Source organism: Propithecus coquereli, unplaced genomic scaffold, assembly GCF_000956105.1.
Source record: "Propithecus coquereli isolate 6110/MARCELLA unplaced genomic scaffold, Pcoq_1.0 Scaffold502, whole genome shotgun sequence".
Lineage (NCBI taxonomy): Eukaryota > Metazoa > Chordata > Mammalia > Primates > Indriidae > Propithecus > Propithecus coquereli.
The window spans coordinates 536,925-552,496 of record NW_012150864.1 but is presented as its reverse complement, the minus strand read 5'-3'; the positions used below and the strand labels follow the sequence as shown (position 1 = coordinate 552,496).

Sequence of the window (15,572 nt, the reverse complement as noted above, 5' to 3'; positions counted from 1 at the left end):
TATTTTACAACCCAATGAAGACAGAAATACACATCTAAATAACTGTCATGTAAAAAAAAAAAAAAACCTGAATAACAAATAATGTACTACTGAAGCACCCAGAGAAAGGGAAACTCATGACTGAGGGCACTGGGGAAACAGCGTGTAGAATATGTCTTGTCAGTTGACCTTACAGAAAGCTGGGACTTGGACATATGGAGATGGCAGGTCAGGGAAGGGCAGTCCAATCATAAGGAAGCCATTGCAGTAGGGAAGTGGACAATAGTTTGAAATCAAGCAGTTCAGTTCCTAAATGACGCCATCATACACAGACCAGCAGCTCCTCACTGCACCAACTAACTTTCTATGTTTATTTCCATCCAAGCATCTTGATTCAAATAGGCCTCCTCTATGTGATCCCTAACAAGAAAAGCCGTTAGTATGGCTGATAGGCTGTTGGGCTCTGCCAGATACTAAAAAGAGAAGTGTGATAAAATCCCTGGGGATGGCCAAAGAAAGGTTCAGTGCCCTGAATGTGAGAGGAAGCCCAAAACAAATTGCAACCACAAATAATTCGTGTCCCACAGGGTGGAGGACTGAATAAAGCCAAAGACCAAACAAGCAGAATTTGCTGCAAGTCATGAAAATATATATTCTTAAGAGGATAACTTACGGAAACTCCTCCAAACAAGACGTCAGAAATTTTTCTGTGTTAAAATATATGTGTGGAGCCACACATATTTTTTAAAGAATGGCAAAAGTTATTGGTAGAGCCTGGCGCGGTGGCTCACGCCTGTAATCCTAGCACTCTGGGAGGCCGAGGCAGGTGGATCACTCAAGGTCAGGAGTTCGAGGCCAGCTGAGCAAGAGCAAGATCCCATCTCTACTAAAAAATAGAAAGAAATGATCTGGACAGCTAAAAATATATATATAGAAAAAATTAGCTGGGCATGGTGGCGCATGCCTGTAGTCCCAGCTACTTGGGAGGCTGAGGCAGTAGGATTGCTGGAGCCCAGGAGTTTGAGGTTGCTATGAGCTAGGCTGACGCCATGGCACTCTAGCCTGGGCAATAGCATGAGACTCTGTTTTAAAAAAAAAAAAAAAAATAGTTATTGGTAGAGAGATTTTTAGAGAAGTGCAGATCAAGTAGAACACACCCCTCCACACATCACCTCTCTCCTTATCATACTTTATTAAAGGAAAGGAAATGTTATCACCCACCCCATTTCTGTGTTGCTTTCTTGAGCTACAGACTATTCATTTGCTGTTGGACAGATTTCATATGAGGTCATGACTTTCAATAGGAGCTTCCCTTACACACTCTTTGCTGAAATGTCACCAGAACTCTGTCCCCCTGATTTGTCACATACATTTAAGACCTTGGTGGGTCTTTATCCCGCATCGAGACATTTTCTTTACCCTCCACTTAACAAGCTTGCCCTTTGGAAAGAGGACCCAAAGATGAGCCTGATCCAATTTAAAACTTCTTTTGTTCTGCTAAAAGACATCCACCAACAGGCAATAAACTGAACGTGAAGGCAATCAGCCGCTTAATCCCACACTTAAGAACATATTGTTGAATGATGTGATGAATGCTGCGACACCGCATTTTAAATATTTTGACCGCTGCGATTATAAAGAGCCTTGTTGTATCTGTATTAACATAATTTAAATAGCCTATCTTTCTACCTTCCTTTTCTCAAATATATGACCTGAAATAATGTCTGTTTTAGATAAAAGTGCTAAAAATCAACAGCAAAAGGAACATGCTCTGTAAGTAATAAACCTGCAATTTGTACTGCCCCGCACGAGAGCCCTCGTCCCTGTATTGAGAATTCTACTGCGATTGCCCTTGGTAGCCACAGTGCAACAGGGGTAATGAGAGCCAATCCTACCACCCCGTGAAATTTACTGCCACACTTCTCATAAGAAATTTCTGATAGGGTTGGGGACACTGGTTACAAATGAGCGGCGATTTTGTACTCCTAAAACCCAAGAACTACATTTTAATTCTTTAAGGGTAAATGCAAACAAACCATACATTTTTATTCGATAACTGCCATCCCAGTACAGTCTGAAAAGCAGATTGCCCACTAAGTTAATATGGCTTCATTAACTGCTACCTTTCTTTTAGGACATTAATAATGCTTACTATTTATTATACTTACATGTGTAATAACGTTTAATACACTTAGTATAGTGCAGCCCCTGGGTCAAATTTGTCCCATAGATTTTTTTTTTTTTTTTTTACAAACCCCATTATAAAATTGAATCAGGTGCCAACATTTTAAATAAACTGATGTTTCCTGTGGCGCACAGCCAGAGGTAGTTGATGTAGGACGGAAACTCTCAGAAGGCCTAATGCCAGAAGTGGGACAGAGAGAACTCTTAATGGGCTACACTAGGCGAGGGGGAACACTCAGCTGGTGTGCTGAGTGGGTGGCAGTTCTGGGTCAGCAGGCCTCGGGAGTGGAGGGGAGGGGGAAAGCGCAGGTGGATATGAGTCAGCCCAGAGCTAGAGAGGACGGGACACCCAAATGCTGCAACCCAGGAAACAAGGAGATGGCCGGCATGCTCAGGTGATTGGTCACATAAAAGGAGGTGGCATGATAAATACATATATTGAAAATAATGAAAGCCAGCTGTCTCACTCCCAAAGAAAGAGGTATTAATACAAATACAGAAAGGGGGAAGGCTCAAATAAAGCAGGAGACATGGAATTGTAAGTGGAGGTGTCATGGTTTCAGATAGATGGATGAATAGATAATACAGATGTCCATGTGTATAAATACTTGCATATACGTATGCATGTGTGTGCACGTACCTATATTCTACCAACTTAGAAGGCCTAGAAGCATCACACCCTAGAAGCAAAGAATACATCCAGTACCCAGATCTTAGTTTCCAAATGCCATTCTCCACTAACAGAGACCAGGACTCCTTGGAGGAACGGCCAATTCTAAGGCTGGGTAAGCAAAAACACAGCGTGGACCTGAAACACCTTATGCCAAAAAGTTTTAAAAGTCCTCAAAGAATGAAGCAGATGTTTCAAAAGGACACAGGAGTCAACTCCCAGGGGGTTCCACTGGCTAAATTTGGCACAATTGCACCTCGAAACAACTAGTAACAGTAATATGTCATAACCCATTGAATAAAATAGGAATCCATAAATATATACTAATATAATAATTAATAAAGAAGGAACAGTGTAACCATAGAGTAGAATGCTAATTAATAAGTTTAGAAAGAATTAGAAACAAATCACCATGTGGCAACCATCAAAATAATATAGTTACATCAGTGGATAAAACCAGTAGGTGAAAGTTTGATGAGAAAGAGGACATTTACGGAGTCTCAAAGTACACCCCCACAAAATACTTATTAATACTTATTAAGTAACAATTAATTGCTTAATAAATATTTATTAATTTTGAAATACAGAATACTTATTAACTTTGTACTAGAGATAACTGGCAGACCCCATCTTATTAACCAAGTGATGGAAGTTAACATCACTAGCGTTGGCATAAACCAACATCTTGTGTGTCCTCTTATCACACACTGGGCCTCACTTCTGTAGGGATCCTGCCAGAAATAATAACATGAAGCTAATCATGACAAAATACCAGCAAACCCAAATCGAGGAGCACGCTACAAGTAAACACTGGTCTGTCCTCTTCAAAAGTATGAAGATCATTAAAGACAAGGAAATATGGAGGAAATCTTCCAAGAGAGTTAAGAGAGACTAATTTGTTTTAAGAGACTAATGAGACTTGACAACTAGAGGCAAATGTGACCCTTGATTGGATACAGAACCTTTAAGGAACATAATTAGGGCGACATGTTGCAAATATTTTCTCCCAGCCTGTAGTGGTCTTTTCATCCCCTCTACAGGGTCTTGCACAGCAGAAGATTTGTCATAGGCAAGATCTGGGGGTCTGTGGATTGGAGAGTAATATGGGATTAACGGTAATTTACTGACTTTGACAGAGGAACTGTGGCTGAATAGGAGTGTCATTTTTGTATACTAGAGAGATAATGCATGGATGGATGGATGGATGGATATATAGACAGAATGATAAAGTAATCAGGAAATCTGGGTAAAGGGTATATAGCAGTTCTTTGTACTATTATTGTAATTTTTTAAGTTGAAAATTATTTCAAAATATGCAAAATAAAATTGGGAGATTTCACGTAAATTATAGATTTAATCTTTTCTTGAAAATCTGATGTGGAACACTGGGCCCACATTCTTATGTGACATGTGTGGGCTACAGCTGACAGCTGCCTCTTTAGGTCTTGGGTATTCTGTAATTCAAAACTGTCCTCATCACTGCTTATTATTTTGCACCTTGCCTGCTTAACTTATGGACGTTCCCTGCCCCATCTCTGTAAGAAGAAGAGTCTGGGACTTCTGCCTTCGAGCATGTTTGTTCTGACAGAGGCAGTGAGGCAGTAAGCTTTTTCTAGGTAAACCTGTAAAAAGGCATACTTCTTAATTGAAATTTGAAAAGAGATAATCATAGAATCACTTGCCATTGTCAAAACTAATATAAAGAGAGCCTTTATATCCTGTACCCAGTCTCCCTCAACAATAACATTTTGTAAAACTATAGTACAATATTGCAACATAGATACAATCCACCAATGTTATTCAGATTCTCCCAGTTCTACTAGCACTAATTTGTGTGTGTGTGTGTGTGTGTGTGTGTGTGTGTGTGTGTATTTAGGTTTATACAATTTCACCACATGTGTAGGTTCATGTATCCACCAACACAGTCACGGTCAAGAAATAGAACTTTTCCATCAGGATAAGAATCCCTTGCATGGACTTTTTATAACCACACCCACTGCCCCCTCTCCCATCCCTAATTCCTGGCACCCACTAACCTTTACCCCATTTCTGCAATTTTGTCATGCCAAATGTTACAGAAATGGAATCCTAATAATACACAACCTTTTAGGATTGGCTCTTTTTCACTCAGCATAATTCCCTGAAGATTTAACTAGGTTATCCTGTGTATCAACGGTTATTTCCTTTTTGTTGCTTGTAAGTATTCCATAGTGTGGATATACCACAGTTTGTTTAACTCTTCACCTCTTGAAGGACATCTGGGATGTTGCCAGTTTGAAGCTATATAGATAAAGCGGATATAAGCATTTGTATGCAGACTTTGTGCGAACATACATCTTCATTTCTACAGGATAAATGCCTATGAGGGCAATTGTTGGGTTGTACAGCACATACGTTTAATTTTTTAAGAAACAGCCAAAATGTTTTCCACAGTGGTTGTGGGTCATTTTACACAACGTATGAGTGATTCCATTCCCTCACATCCTTGCCAGCATTTAGCGTCATCACTAGTTTTTATCTTAGCTGTTCTGAGAGATGTGTAGTGATGTGTGGTTTTTTTTTTTTTTTTTTTTTTTTGAGACAGAGTCTCACTGTGTTGCCCGGGCTAGAGTGCCGTGGCGTCAGCCTAGCTCACAGCAACCTCAAACTCCTGGGCTCAAGCAATCCTCCTGCCTCAGCCTCCCGAGTAGCTGGGACTACAGGCATGCACCACCATGCCCTGCTAATTTTTTTGTGTGTATATTTTTAGTTGTCCAATTAATTTCTTTCTAATTTTAGTAGAGATGGGGTCTCGCTCTTGCTCAGGCTGGTTTCGAACTCCTGAGCTCAAACAATCCGCCCGCCTCGGCCTCCCAGAGAGCTAGGATTACAGGCGTCAATTTGCATTTCTCTGATGGCTAAATATGTGTTGAAAACCTTTTCATATGCTTCTTTGTCATCCACATACCCACTTTTATGAAATGTTTATTCATATCTTTTGTCCATTTTCTAATTGAACTGTTTGGGTTTCTTTAATGTGGAGTTTCGAGAGTTTTTTTATGTATTCTGGATACCAGTCCTTTCTCGGGTATGTAGTCTGCAAATATTTTCTCCCGGTCTGTAGCTTGTCTTTTCATTCTCTTAACAGTTCTTTGGCAAGAGAAAGTTTTTAATTTTGATGAAGTTCAATTTATCAAATTTTTCTCTTTGGGACTGGGCTTTTGGTAACAAATCCAAGAACCTTTTGCCTAGCTCTAGATCCCAAAGATTTTCTCCCATGTTTTTTTGCCACAAGTTTTAAAGATTTATTTTTTACATTTAAATCCTTGATCTATTTTGAGTTAATTTTTTCATAAGGATAAGATAAAATTTCATTTTTTTGCTGATGGATGCCCAATTACTACAGCACCATTTGCTGAAAAGGCTATCTTTCCTCCACTGAACTGCTTTTGCACCTTTGTCAAAATCAGTTGAGCACCTTTGTATAATTCCATTTCTTGGTTACCTCTTCTGTTGTATCTGATCTGCGTCTATCCCTCTGCAATACCAAAATGTCTTGATTATTGCAGCTATATAGTAGGTCTTAATATTGAGTAGAATGATTCCTACTTTCTTCTTCTTTGTCAATGTTTTAATTATTCCAAGGCCTTTGCATTTCCATGTACATTTTAGAATAAGCTTGTCTATGTCTATAAAAAACCTGTAAGAATTGCAAGAAATTGCATTAAACCTATAGGTCAATTTGGTGAGAACTGACATCTTTACTGTGTTGAGTATTCTAATCCATGAACACAGTATGTCTAACAATTTATTAATGTTTAGTCCTTCTTTGATTTTTTCAGTAGCATTTTGTAATCTCAAGCACACAGATCCCATATGTGTTTTGTTAAGTGTGTACATAAATATTTCATTTTCTTTGGAGTGACTATAAATGTTACTGCATTTTTAATTTTAATTTCCACAGGTTCATTGTCAGAATATAGAAATGTGATCGATATTTGTGTGTTGACCTTGTATCTTGGGACCTCACTGAACTCACCTAATAGTTCTAAGAGTTTTTTGTTTATGTCTTAAAATTTTCTATATTCACAATTATGTCATCTGCAAATAAAAATCTTTATTTCTTCCTTTTTAATCTGTAGGCCTTTGGTTTCCTTTCATTTTCCTTATTGTACTACACTGAATAGCACTGGTGAAGTGAACATCCTTGCCTTGTTCCCAATCTTAGGGGAAAAGTATTCAGTCTTTTACCATCAATTATGAAATTAGCTGTAGGGTTTTTTGTAGATGCTATTTATCAAGTTGAGGTAATTTCCCTCATTTCTAACCTGCTGATCATTTTTATCATGAATGTGTTTGGATTTTGTCACATATCTTTTCTACATCAATTGATGTAATCATATGATATTTTTCTTCCCTACCCTGTTTATATGATGGATTACTATGATTGGTTTTAGCATATTAAACCAGCCTTGCATATATGAAATAAATCCTATCTGACCAAGGTGTATAATGCTTTTTATACACTGTTGGACTTAATTTGCTAATATTTTAGGGATTTTTACATGTTAAGTTCATGAGACATATTAATTTGTAGTTTTCTTTTTTTCATACTGCTGTTGTCTGATTTGGGTATCAAGGTAATACTTGAGCACATAAAATCAGCTGGGAAGTGTTCCCTCCTCTTCTGTTTTCTGGAAAAATATGGAATAAAATTGGTGATAATTTTTCTTTAAATGTCAAAATTCTCCAGTGAAACCATCTGGGGGTCTGGAGATGTCTTTTTCAGATTTTAAATCCAAATTCACTTTCTTTAATGGTTATAGAACTATTAGCCCTATTTCACCTTCATTAAGTTTTGGTAGCTTGTGGTTATGAAGAAATTGGTCCATTGTGGTTGACAAATTTATAAAGTTGATCATAGTATTCCCTTATTATCCTTTAAATGGCTACAAGATCTATAGCAATATCCTTTGTTTCATGTCTGAAATGGCTATTTGTGTTTTTTTTGTTGTGTCCTGCTAGAAGTTTACCAATTTTATTGATTTTTTTCAAAGAATCAGCTTTTTGTTTCATTTATTTTCTCTATTGTTTTCCTATTTTCACTTACATTGATTTCTCTTCCTGTCTTTTTTATTTTCTTCCCTCTGCTTGTTTTGGGTTTATTTTATTCTTCTTTTTCTAGTTTCTTGAGGTAGAGAATTAGATTGACTTGAGAACTTTCCTAACCTAACTCATTCCCCAAATAAATACTCTTCATTTCTTTCTCAGGAGCCTATGACCAGGGTTCTAATGCTTTCTATACTTTCCTCGATTAAACCAGACTATCTAGAAAGAGCCTCATCATACTCATTCTCATTAAGATGTGAGCAGGGGCATTTCTACTTTAAGAGAGCATCCAGCTTCCAGGCTCTGCAACCTTGGGCGGAAGGCAACTCCGTCACTGCACCCAGAATCATGCCTGTTAAAGATAAGATCTTTTTCATTGATTTGATCTACGCAGATCACAGATAATCCAGAGAATGACCACTAAAGCTTTATCCACATTTGTCATAAAGACACTAAAAATGGACATCAAACGTAGGCTTAAAAGTTTCAAGAACTAACCAGAGGAAACACTTGGGAAAAAAATCATATGAGTAGATAATGCCCTGGTCCCCACTGTGTTGTCCCCAACTAGCATCACTGGCATCACTTGGGAACTTGTCAGAAACGCAGATTCTCCAGCCTCATCCCAGAGCTGCTGAGTTAGGAACTCCAGGAGTGAGGCCCAGCAATCTGTGCTGTACTAAGGTCTTCTAGGTGATTCTGATGCAGTTAAATGTTTAAAAACTACTACTCTGGAGGGCACAAAACTTGCCACCTGAGGTTCTTACTCAGAATCCAGAAGGTCTAGTAACCTGACAGGAGGCTTTGTAGGTCAACTGAGGTTTTCCACACGGCCATTCAGAATTGGCCCATTGCTGCAAACAGACCTGATGGACTCACATTTAATCAAGGCAGTGGCTATCTCACAAGGTCATTATTAATATTGAATGAAACCTGGATATAGTAACATTCACATCATGATCATCTGTGACAAAAAAAAAACTGTTCTAAGGTATATGCTAGGCCTGTCTGCTCAAGTAAACAGTAAAAATTTTCCAATGTAAGTATAATTTACCATAAATAAAAATTGTATCCACACATGAACCTGTTTACTGTGGCCATATACTTTTGTATTTATATTCTTTTTTAGAACTTGTATTCTGAAATTTTTATTTTTAATCATTTCTATACATACTCTAGGCTCTAAAAAATGTTGTGAAACTGCTTACAATAATACATACCACATACCTCTCTTCCATTCCAGAAATAAAAAACACACTTTAGAAATGCATTCAGAATTATAATTTCTGCCACTAGTTCAGCTTCAAGTTTAGCAAGATTTAAGTTCACCTGCAGAGGACTAGATTCTGTGGGGATAAAAAGATGAACGCAGCAAAACAGGATCCCTGTGCCCAGGAGGGGTTAGTTAGCAAGGAGAGGACATGGCCCAACTTTCAAACAGCCACTGGAGTATCTAACTCATCAGAGTCACTTGGTCTGAATTCTCACAACTGGAGAGGAGTTCGAGGTCCCACGATTGCTTTTCGTATTGGTTTGTGTTATGACAGACTTAGGCCATCACTCAGTCATGGCCTTGGAGCTCAACAACGCCGCTACGGTCTTTCAAAGAGGGAATGGAAAGCGGTAGAGATGTGAGGAGGAGAATCAAGATCTTGTTCGTAGATAGGACCTGGATTAGGGCGCTCACACCTGCACTCAATAAGAATGATCAAATGGCTGGTTATCTGGGCCTAACCAGCCCCCGAGGTATTTTGTGTAAATCACACACTTGCCAAAGGCATGGCATCTTAGTGGGTGAGTTTATTAGCAGGAAGGAGGGAGAGAAGCCAAGGACCTTCCTTCCACTGTGTGACCTTTTCTCTGCTCATTAAGGCAGCCGTCAGCAGGCAACGGATGAAAGTAGCTGATGTTCACACCAGTCAATTTTGCTACTTGTTAGCAGCTCTGGTAAGGAAGAGAAAATAGAAAAGGGAAAAAAGCCCTCTGGGGAGGAAATGTTGATTTTCAGCTTTTGTTCTTCCTGCTGGACTTCTATATTCCTTGCTCTCCTTAGCACTCATCATGGAAAATTCCGAGATCTTTGTAGAGGAGTTCATGTTATTCCCTGTTGCTCCACCCTTATGTTTTGACTTCCTCCCTGTCCTAATTAAGTATTAATAGTTTATGAAATCTGGACCACAAAATCTATAGCAATGGACATTGTCCAGTGGACAACCAAGAGAACACGTGCAGACCCTTCATCCACACTCTGCATCTCACACAAACCACCCCTTAGGAAAAGAGGTTTGGGATCAAAAAGATAATCTGGGGATGGAATAAAATAAAGCTTAGCTCCAAGCCAGAGGTCAAACATAGACTTTTCCGCCACCTTTGTTTCCAACATGAACAAACAAGAAGTACAAAGACTCTTATGATATAAAAGCAAGATCATCATGCCCGAAATGTTTGAATACTTTCTGGAATATTCTAGAATGGTCTGCTTTTTGATAAAACACTACTTGAATGTGGTCAGATGACTATACTATAATGCAAAAATCCAAATATGCTTCATATTATACTGTCAATAGTACCTTTGGGATTTGAAAAATATATTTTCATAGAAAAAATATGGAATCTAGAGTTTCTGGGTCAGATAATTCCCTTGGAGTATGCAGCCTTTAGATAATGCCTTCTGCCTTTATAGAGGCACCATTACATTAACAGTAAGAATAGACCTTGCAGAGGTAACCACGATCCTGCTAGATCCTTCTTCCTAGGTTGATGTTTCTACATAAGCACCAAACATTTTTTGGTATATGCAACATATGTGAATTGATCACCCGTATATATTGGGGATAAAAAGGATTTTTCTCTCTGAAGAGCACTAATACAATAAATCCAGCTTTCAGCTTTACTTGTCAACTTTTAATTTTAGTATTTCCATAGAAAATTAACAAATTCCTCTCCTTACGTCCTCCTATCCTCTCTCCCTTTCTCCTTGTCTCCCTCTAATAAACAAGCAGAGTAAGGTACCCTCCTCCTCACTGCACTGTGACTATAACTTACTCTTCTGAACGAAACAAAAAATATCAAAATGAAGATGTAGAAATGCAAGCTGTTTCTGATGGAAATATATTTTCAAAGTGAACCAAAGGTGGTCATGTGATTCTCTGAGAAATAACATTTTCTGTATTTCCAGTCTATTCACTTCATTCTAATAAAATAGAATTGTTTGTTCAAATTTCCCCAAATTTTGAAGTTTTATCCAGATTTTGAAACCTGCTAATATTCTTGGGAAAACTAAGGTGTTGGTCTTCAAGAGTGATAATATACTACTTGCCCCATAATATTTGAAAAAATGTATTCTTTATAGTGGTAAAAATAGCACAACAGCATTATAAAGTCAAGCCATGCTGCTGTTCCCAGTGGTGCAAATCATTTAACCGATGTAATTGATGATTTAACCAACTGCACTTTTCTCTAGTACCTTAAACAAAAACAATCCTTACCTGGTTCAACAAGAAGAATAAAAAGATTAATAAAATCCACTGTAATCAGAAAATGCAAAGTGCTTCCTAGGCATGACTGCATTACTGAACCTGATACCCCCCAAGTTAGCCTTCTGGGTGCTAAGTACATCGAAATGCCATAAAAGTAATAGAGAAAAAATCCAACAGCAAAGAACTAACCGGCTCCATAAGGATATGCCAGACAGGAAGTCAAAGTTTCAAAGGGTAGAATGTAAATTCTCAAGGACGACCGACAAGTTTAACTGTGGGAAGCTCCTGCCATCCGAGACAATGATCTGTACAAAAGCTCCCCATGTGCAGGAGAAGATGTGTGAAAACTCATCAAATGAGAACAGAGGTTGATGTGTAGACTCTGTTCTCCTAGAGGAGACTGGGGGGCAACTTGTTCTGTGGGCCTAGATCCAACATTTCCCTAGGAATTCTCTTTTCTACCTTCGTTAACCCAAAGCTCTCTACAATATTCAGTAATATGGACATGATCAATTTTTCTGTTACTGTTTTGTTCTCCAACTCCCCTTTGTCTTTTCTCTTTTCCAGACAGAACATTATCACTGTCATTCACAGTAAACTGAGTGCCTATAGCACTCGTTAACCCTTAGTCCTGGGACGAAACTGGAGACACTCAGGAATGTGTTTTGGTGGAGACTGGTCTACATGGCTGGAAACCTCCTGGGTCTTCTAATCCAATCCCTCTTGGTGAGGAAGAGAAATAGCATGTCTCCGGTGAGAGAAACAGCAGGAGCCCTGATACACATTTGGAAGAAAGAAACTCCAAGGTCAGGGATCTGCATACAGGAGCAAAGGGAGCGGAATAAACCTGTGTTGATTTTCCATTATCGGCTGTCATCCCTGAGGCCACGATCTCCTCTGTGGACACTGGTAGCTCCAATGACAGCAAGAAAATAAACCCATGTCCTTACATTGTCCCCATGTGCAAACGCCATTTTCCAGAGTCTTCCAGACCTGCCTTCTTCCCACCCAACCTCGAGTATGGTCTCGAGATTTGAGGCTTCTAACCTCGGAGGGCCCTGCTGCTATCTTGCCCTCCCAACCCTCATGCATGCTGTCTAAAGAGTTATATGCTAAGCAACTCTCCAGGCCTTAGATGGCAAAACAGATAATATTAAAAACACTTTCTTTATCCAAGTGTCTGTTAAACACATAGCAGTTCACTAAAGGAAAAAACATCACACAGCATGTTCCTCAACCTTTTTAAATTATCACATCCCCTGAGGAGTCTTTTTAGATATTTTTTTCTAATCACACCCCCCACGAGATTTTAATACCATAGATATACCATATACCTATTTATCAAATACATGTTTATCTATGGTTTATACATTAAAAAAGTAAGGTTTTTTCACCCACCAAGACCCAATTTTCACCCCATTGGGGGAGATTCAATCACTGTTGAGAATGCAATCTTGGATCGTGCAACAATTTAGGTCATTTTGCCGCCTACTGCTTCTCTAATATTTAGTGGAACACAAATCATCAGAAACGTCTTCTTGCCTATAGATTGATCAGTCATCTGTACTGACGAGGCCCAGAACAGCAAAGTCTTTATCTCCTGAGAGTCTAAAACCCAAAGTCTCTTCCTGCAGTGCTTCTACCCTCATCCTCCACAAGAGATTCTACAGAATTAGCAAGTGTTACCCTCAAGGTAATGCCAACCCCACCTGTTCTTTCTTCAATGTTAATGCATTTTATTGATTTACCAAAACACAAACACAGTTCAACCATTTCCCACTCCAGAAACTAGATAAATGGACTCACTTCTTGCCGTTTGAAATTCTGGACGTACTCTTCAAACTGTTCGTCCTTTGTCTCATCGGCTTTCCCCAGCTTCTGAAGGACCTAATGTGTGAACAAAACAAAATTACGTGATTTCATAATGTGTTCAGGGGAAGACGTGCCTTTTCAGTTAATAAGCAGAGCAAAGTGGTTGCTTCGCTCTGAGGAGTCAGAGGCAACTCCAGCATTCTGGAAGCATCTTAGCTTGGTGGCTTTGGAGTTGAACAGACCTGAACTTTAATCACAGTTCCACCACTCACAGGCTGTGTGGCTTTGAGAAAGTGTCACGCTACACTGCATTTATTTATTTACACATCTGTGTCTTTCAGTGCATGACTTAAAGACAGAAGCTATGCCGTACTTGTCTTTGTGTCCAAAACACCTGGTACAAAGCTTGATGCATAATAGGTACCCAACTTTTTGTCCAACCACGAACCAAAGCTATTTAACCAAAGTATTAATATACTTCATAGGGATAGTATTAGAATTATTGAAGCCAGACAGACGGTGAGTTCTCCCCATCATCTTCTGATACTCCCTACAATTCAATAAATGCTCAAAGAGGCCGTAGGATACATGGAGCCCCGGGCTAAACACTGATCAACCAGAAATGCAAAGATGACTAAAACAAGGCCCCAATGCATTACTGATTCTAAAAGATGTATAATCTAGTGGAATAAACAAGGCAGGTTCACAAATAACAAAACAAAGACAATGTACTATAAGCAATATGAGGGAGTTGCAAAGTATTATTAGCATTATCCCTTGGAGCTAAAGTCTTCAGAGAATGCTCTGCGGAGGTTATTTAAATTGTGCTATTAGAAATTCCAACAGACAGGAATGTGGCAGAGTACATTTCAGCCAAGGAAGGAGCCTAAGCAAAGGTCGTTGGAAAAACCATTATATATTATGGGACTAGGGGTGAGTGGTTCTCTTTGCCTAGACCTAGAATGTAGTACTAGGTACCAGGAGAAGCAGTTCTTAGAGACACAGAAGAAAGTCACTTTTGGTCAAAGAAGAAGACTCCTGAGAGCCATGGTTGGGTTCACTATTCAATATTCCCACATCCTGTGTCTAAAACACCCACTTATTCAGGAATATGAAAACATTGCCTCCACAAACATTGCCTTCTAGGAATACACACATTCTATTATGTTATAAAAAATCTTTTTATGAAACATAAATATTCAGGCATTAAAACATATAATCATACAAATCACTTTCTATGAGTAAGTTTTGTATCAAATAATGCTAATTTGTTCCCCAAAATCAAAGCTATAACCTTGGGCAAATGGAAAAGTTTTAATAAGATCTTCTGTTTTTAAAACAGAACAACCTCTGTGGAAAGCAATATGGACAATTAATTAATTGACATATAAAATTATATGTATTTATCACGTACAACATGATGTTTTGAAGTATAAATATATTGTGGAATGGTTAAATGTAGCTAGTTAACAAATGAATTACCTATCTCACATAATTATCATTTTTATGGCAAGAACACTTAACATCCATTGTCTTATCATCTTTCAAGAATACGTCATCATTAACTATAGTCACTGCGTTGTATAATAGATCTCTTAAACTTATTCCTCCTAATTGTAAATATGTATCCTTTGACCAATAAGGCCTTTTAACACGAGAACAGAGTGAGAAAAATCACTTAAAACTTGGAAAGAGGCAAAAGAGATCACAGGTTGTTCTTCAGTGTACTACTTAGGTTGCACTTTTGATTGGTTTCGGCTTGACTGGGCTATTTTACAACTCAATAGAGATAGAGGTTAACATGAAGGTTTCTTTCTCCTTTTTTTTTTTATATTGCCTTTGTGCTTCCCGAGTAAGAGTTTCAAGCATGTCCATCCCACACGCTTGAAGCTCGGACTTGGCGGGGGAGGGGGCAAGGGCAACATACATAACCTAAACATCCGTACCCCCATAATAAGCTGAAATAAAAAAAAAATACGCATCGTAAAAGCTCTTCAGCAATTCAGTAAGGTGAACTGTTGCCACATTCCAGAGGGTTATAGCAAATATAATTCAATTCCCTTAGAATGAAAAAAAAAAAAAAGCGTGTCCATCCCCCAGACAGTGTGCACCACACCCATTAGGTGTGTATATACCCATCCCCTCCTTCCCCCCTATACCTGTCCAACACCCGATGAATGTTACTACTATATGTGCACATAAGTGTTGATCAGTTAATACCAATCTGCTGGTGAGTACATATGGTGCTTGTTTTTCCATTTTTGTGATACTTACTTAGTAGAATGGGCTCCAGCTCTATCCAGGATAATACAAGAGGTGCTAGATCACCATTGTTTTTTGTGGCTGAGTAGAACCTCATG

The 15,572-nt window shown here is 38.6% G+C and overlaps 1 protein-coding gene across 2 annotated transcripts in view; it reads right to left on the bottom strand.

Moving 5' to 3' along the window:
- AMPH (amphiphysin) overlaps nt 1-15,572 on the bottom strand; it is a 248,958-nt gene that overhangs the window by 121,234 nt on the left and 112,152 nt on the right. For both annotated transcript variants that reach the window (XM_012656466.1, XM_012656467.1), the window contains exon 2: nt 13,207-13,287. In XM_012656466.1, coding sequence (XP_012511920.1) covers nt 13,207-13,287 — 81 coding nt within the window. The remainder of the gene's footprint in view (nt 1-13,206; nt 13,288-15,572) is intronic.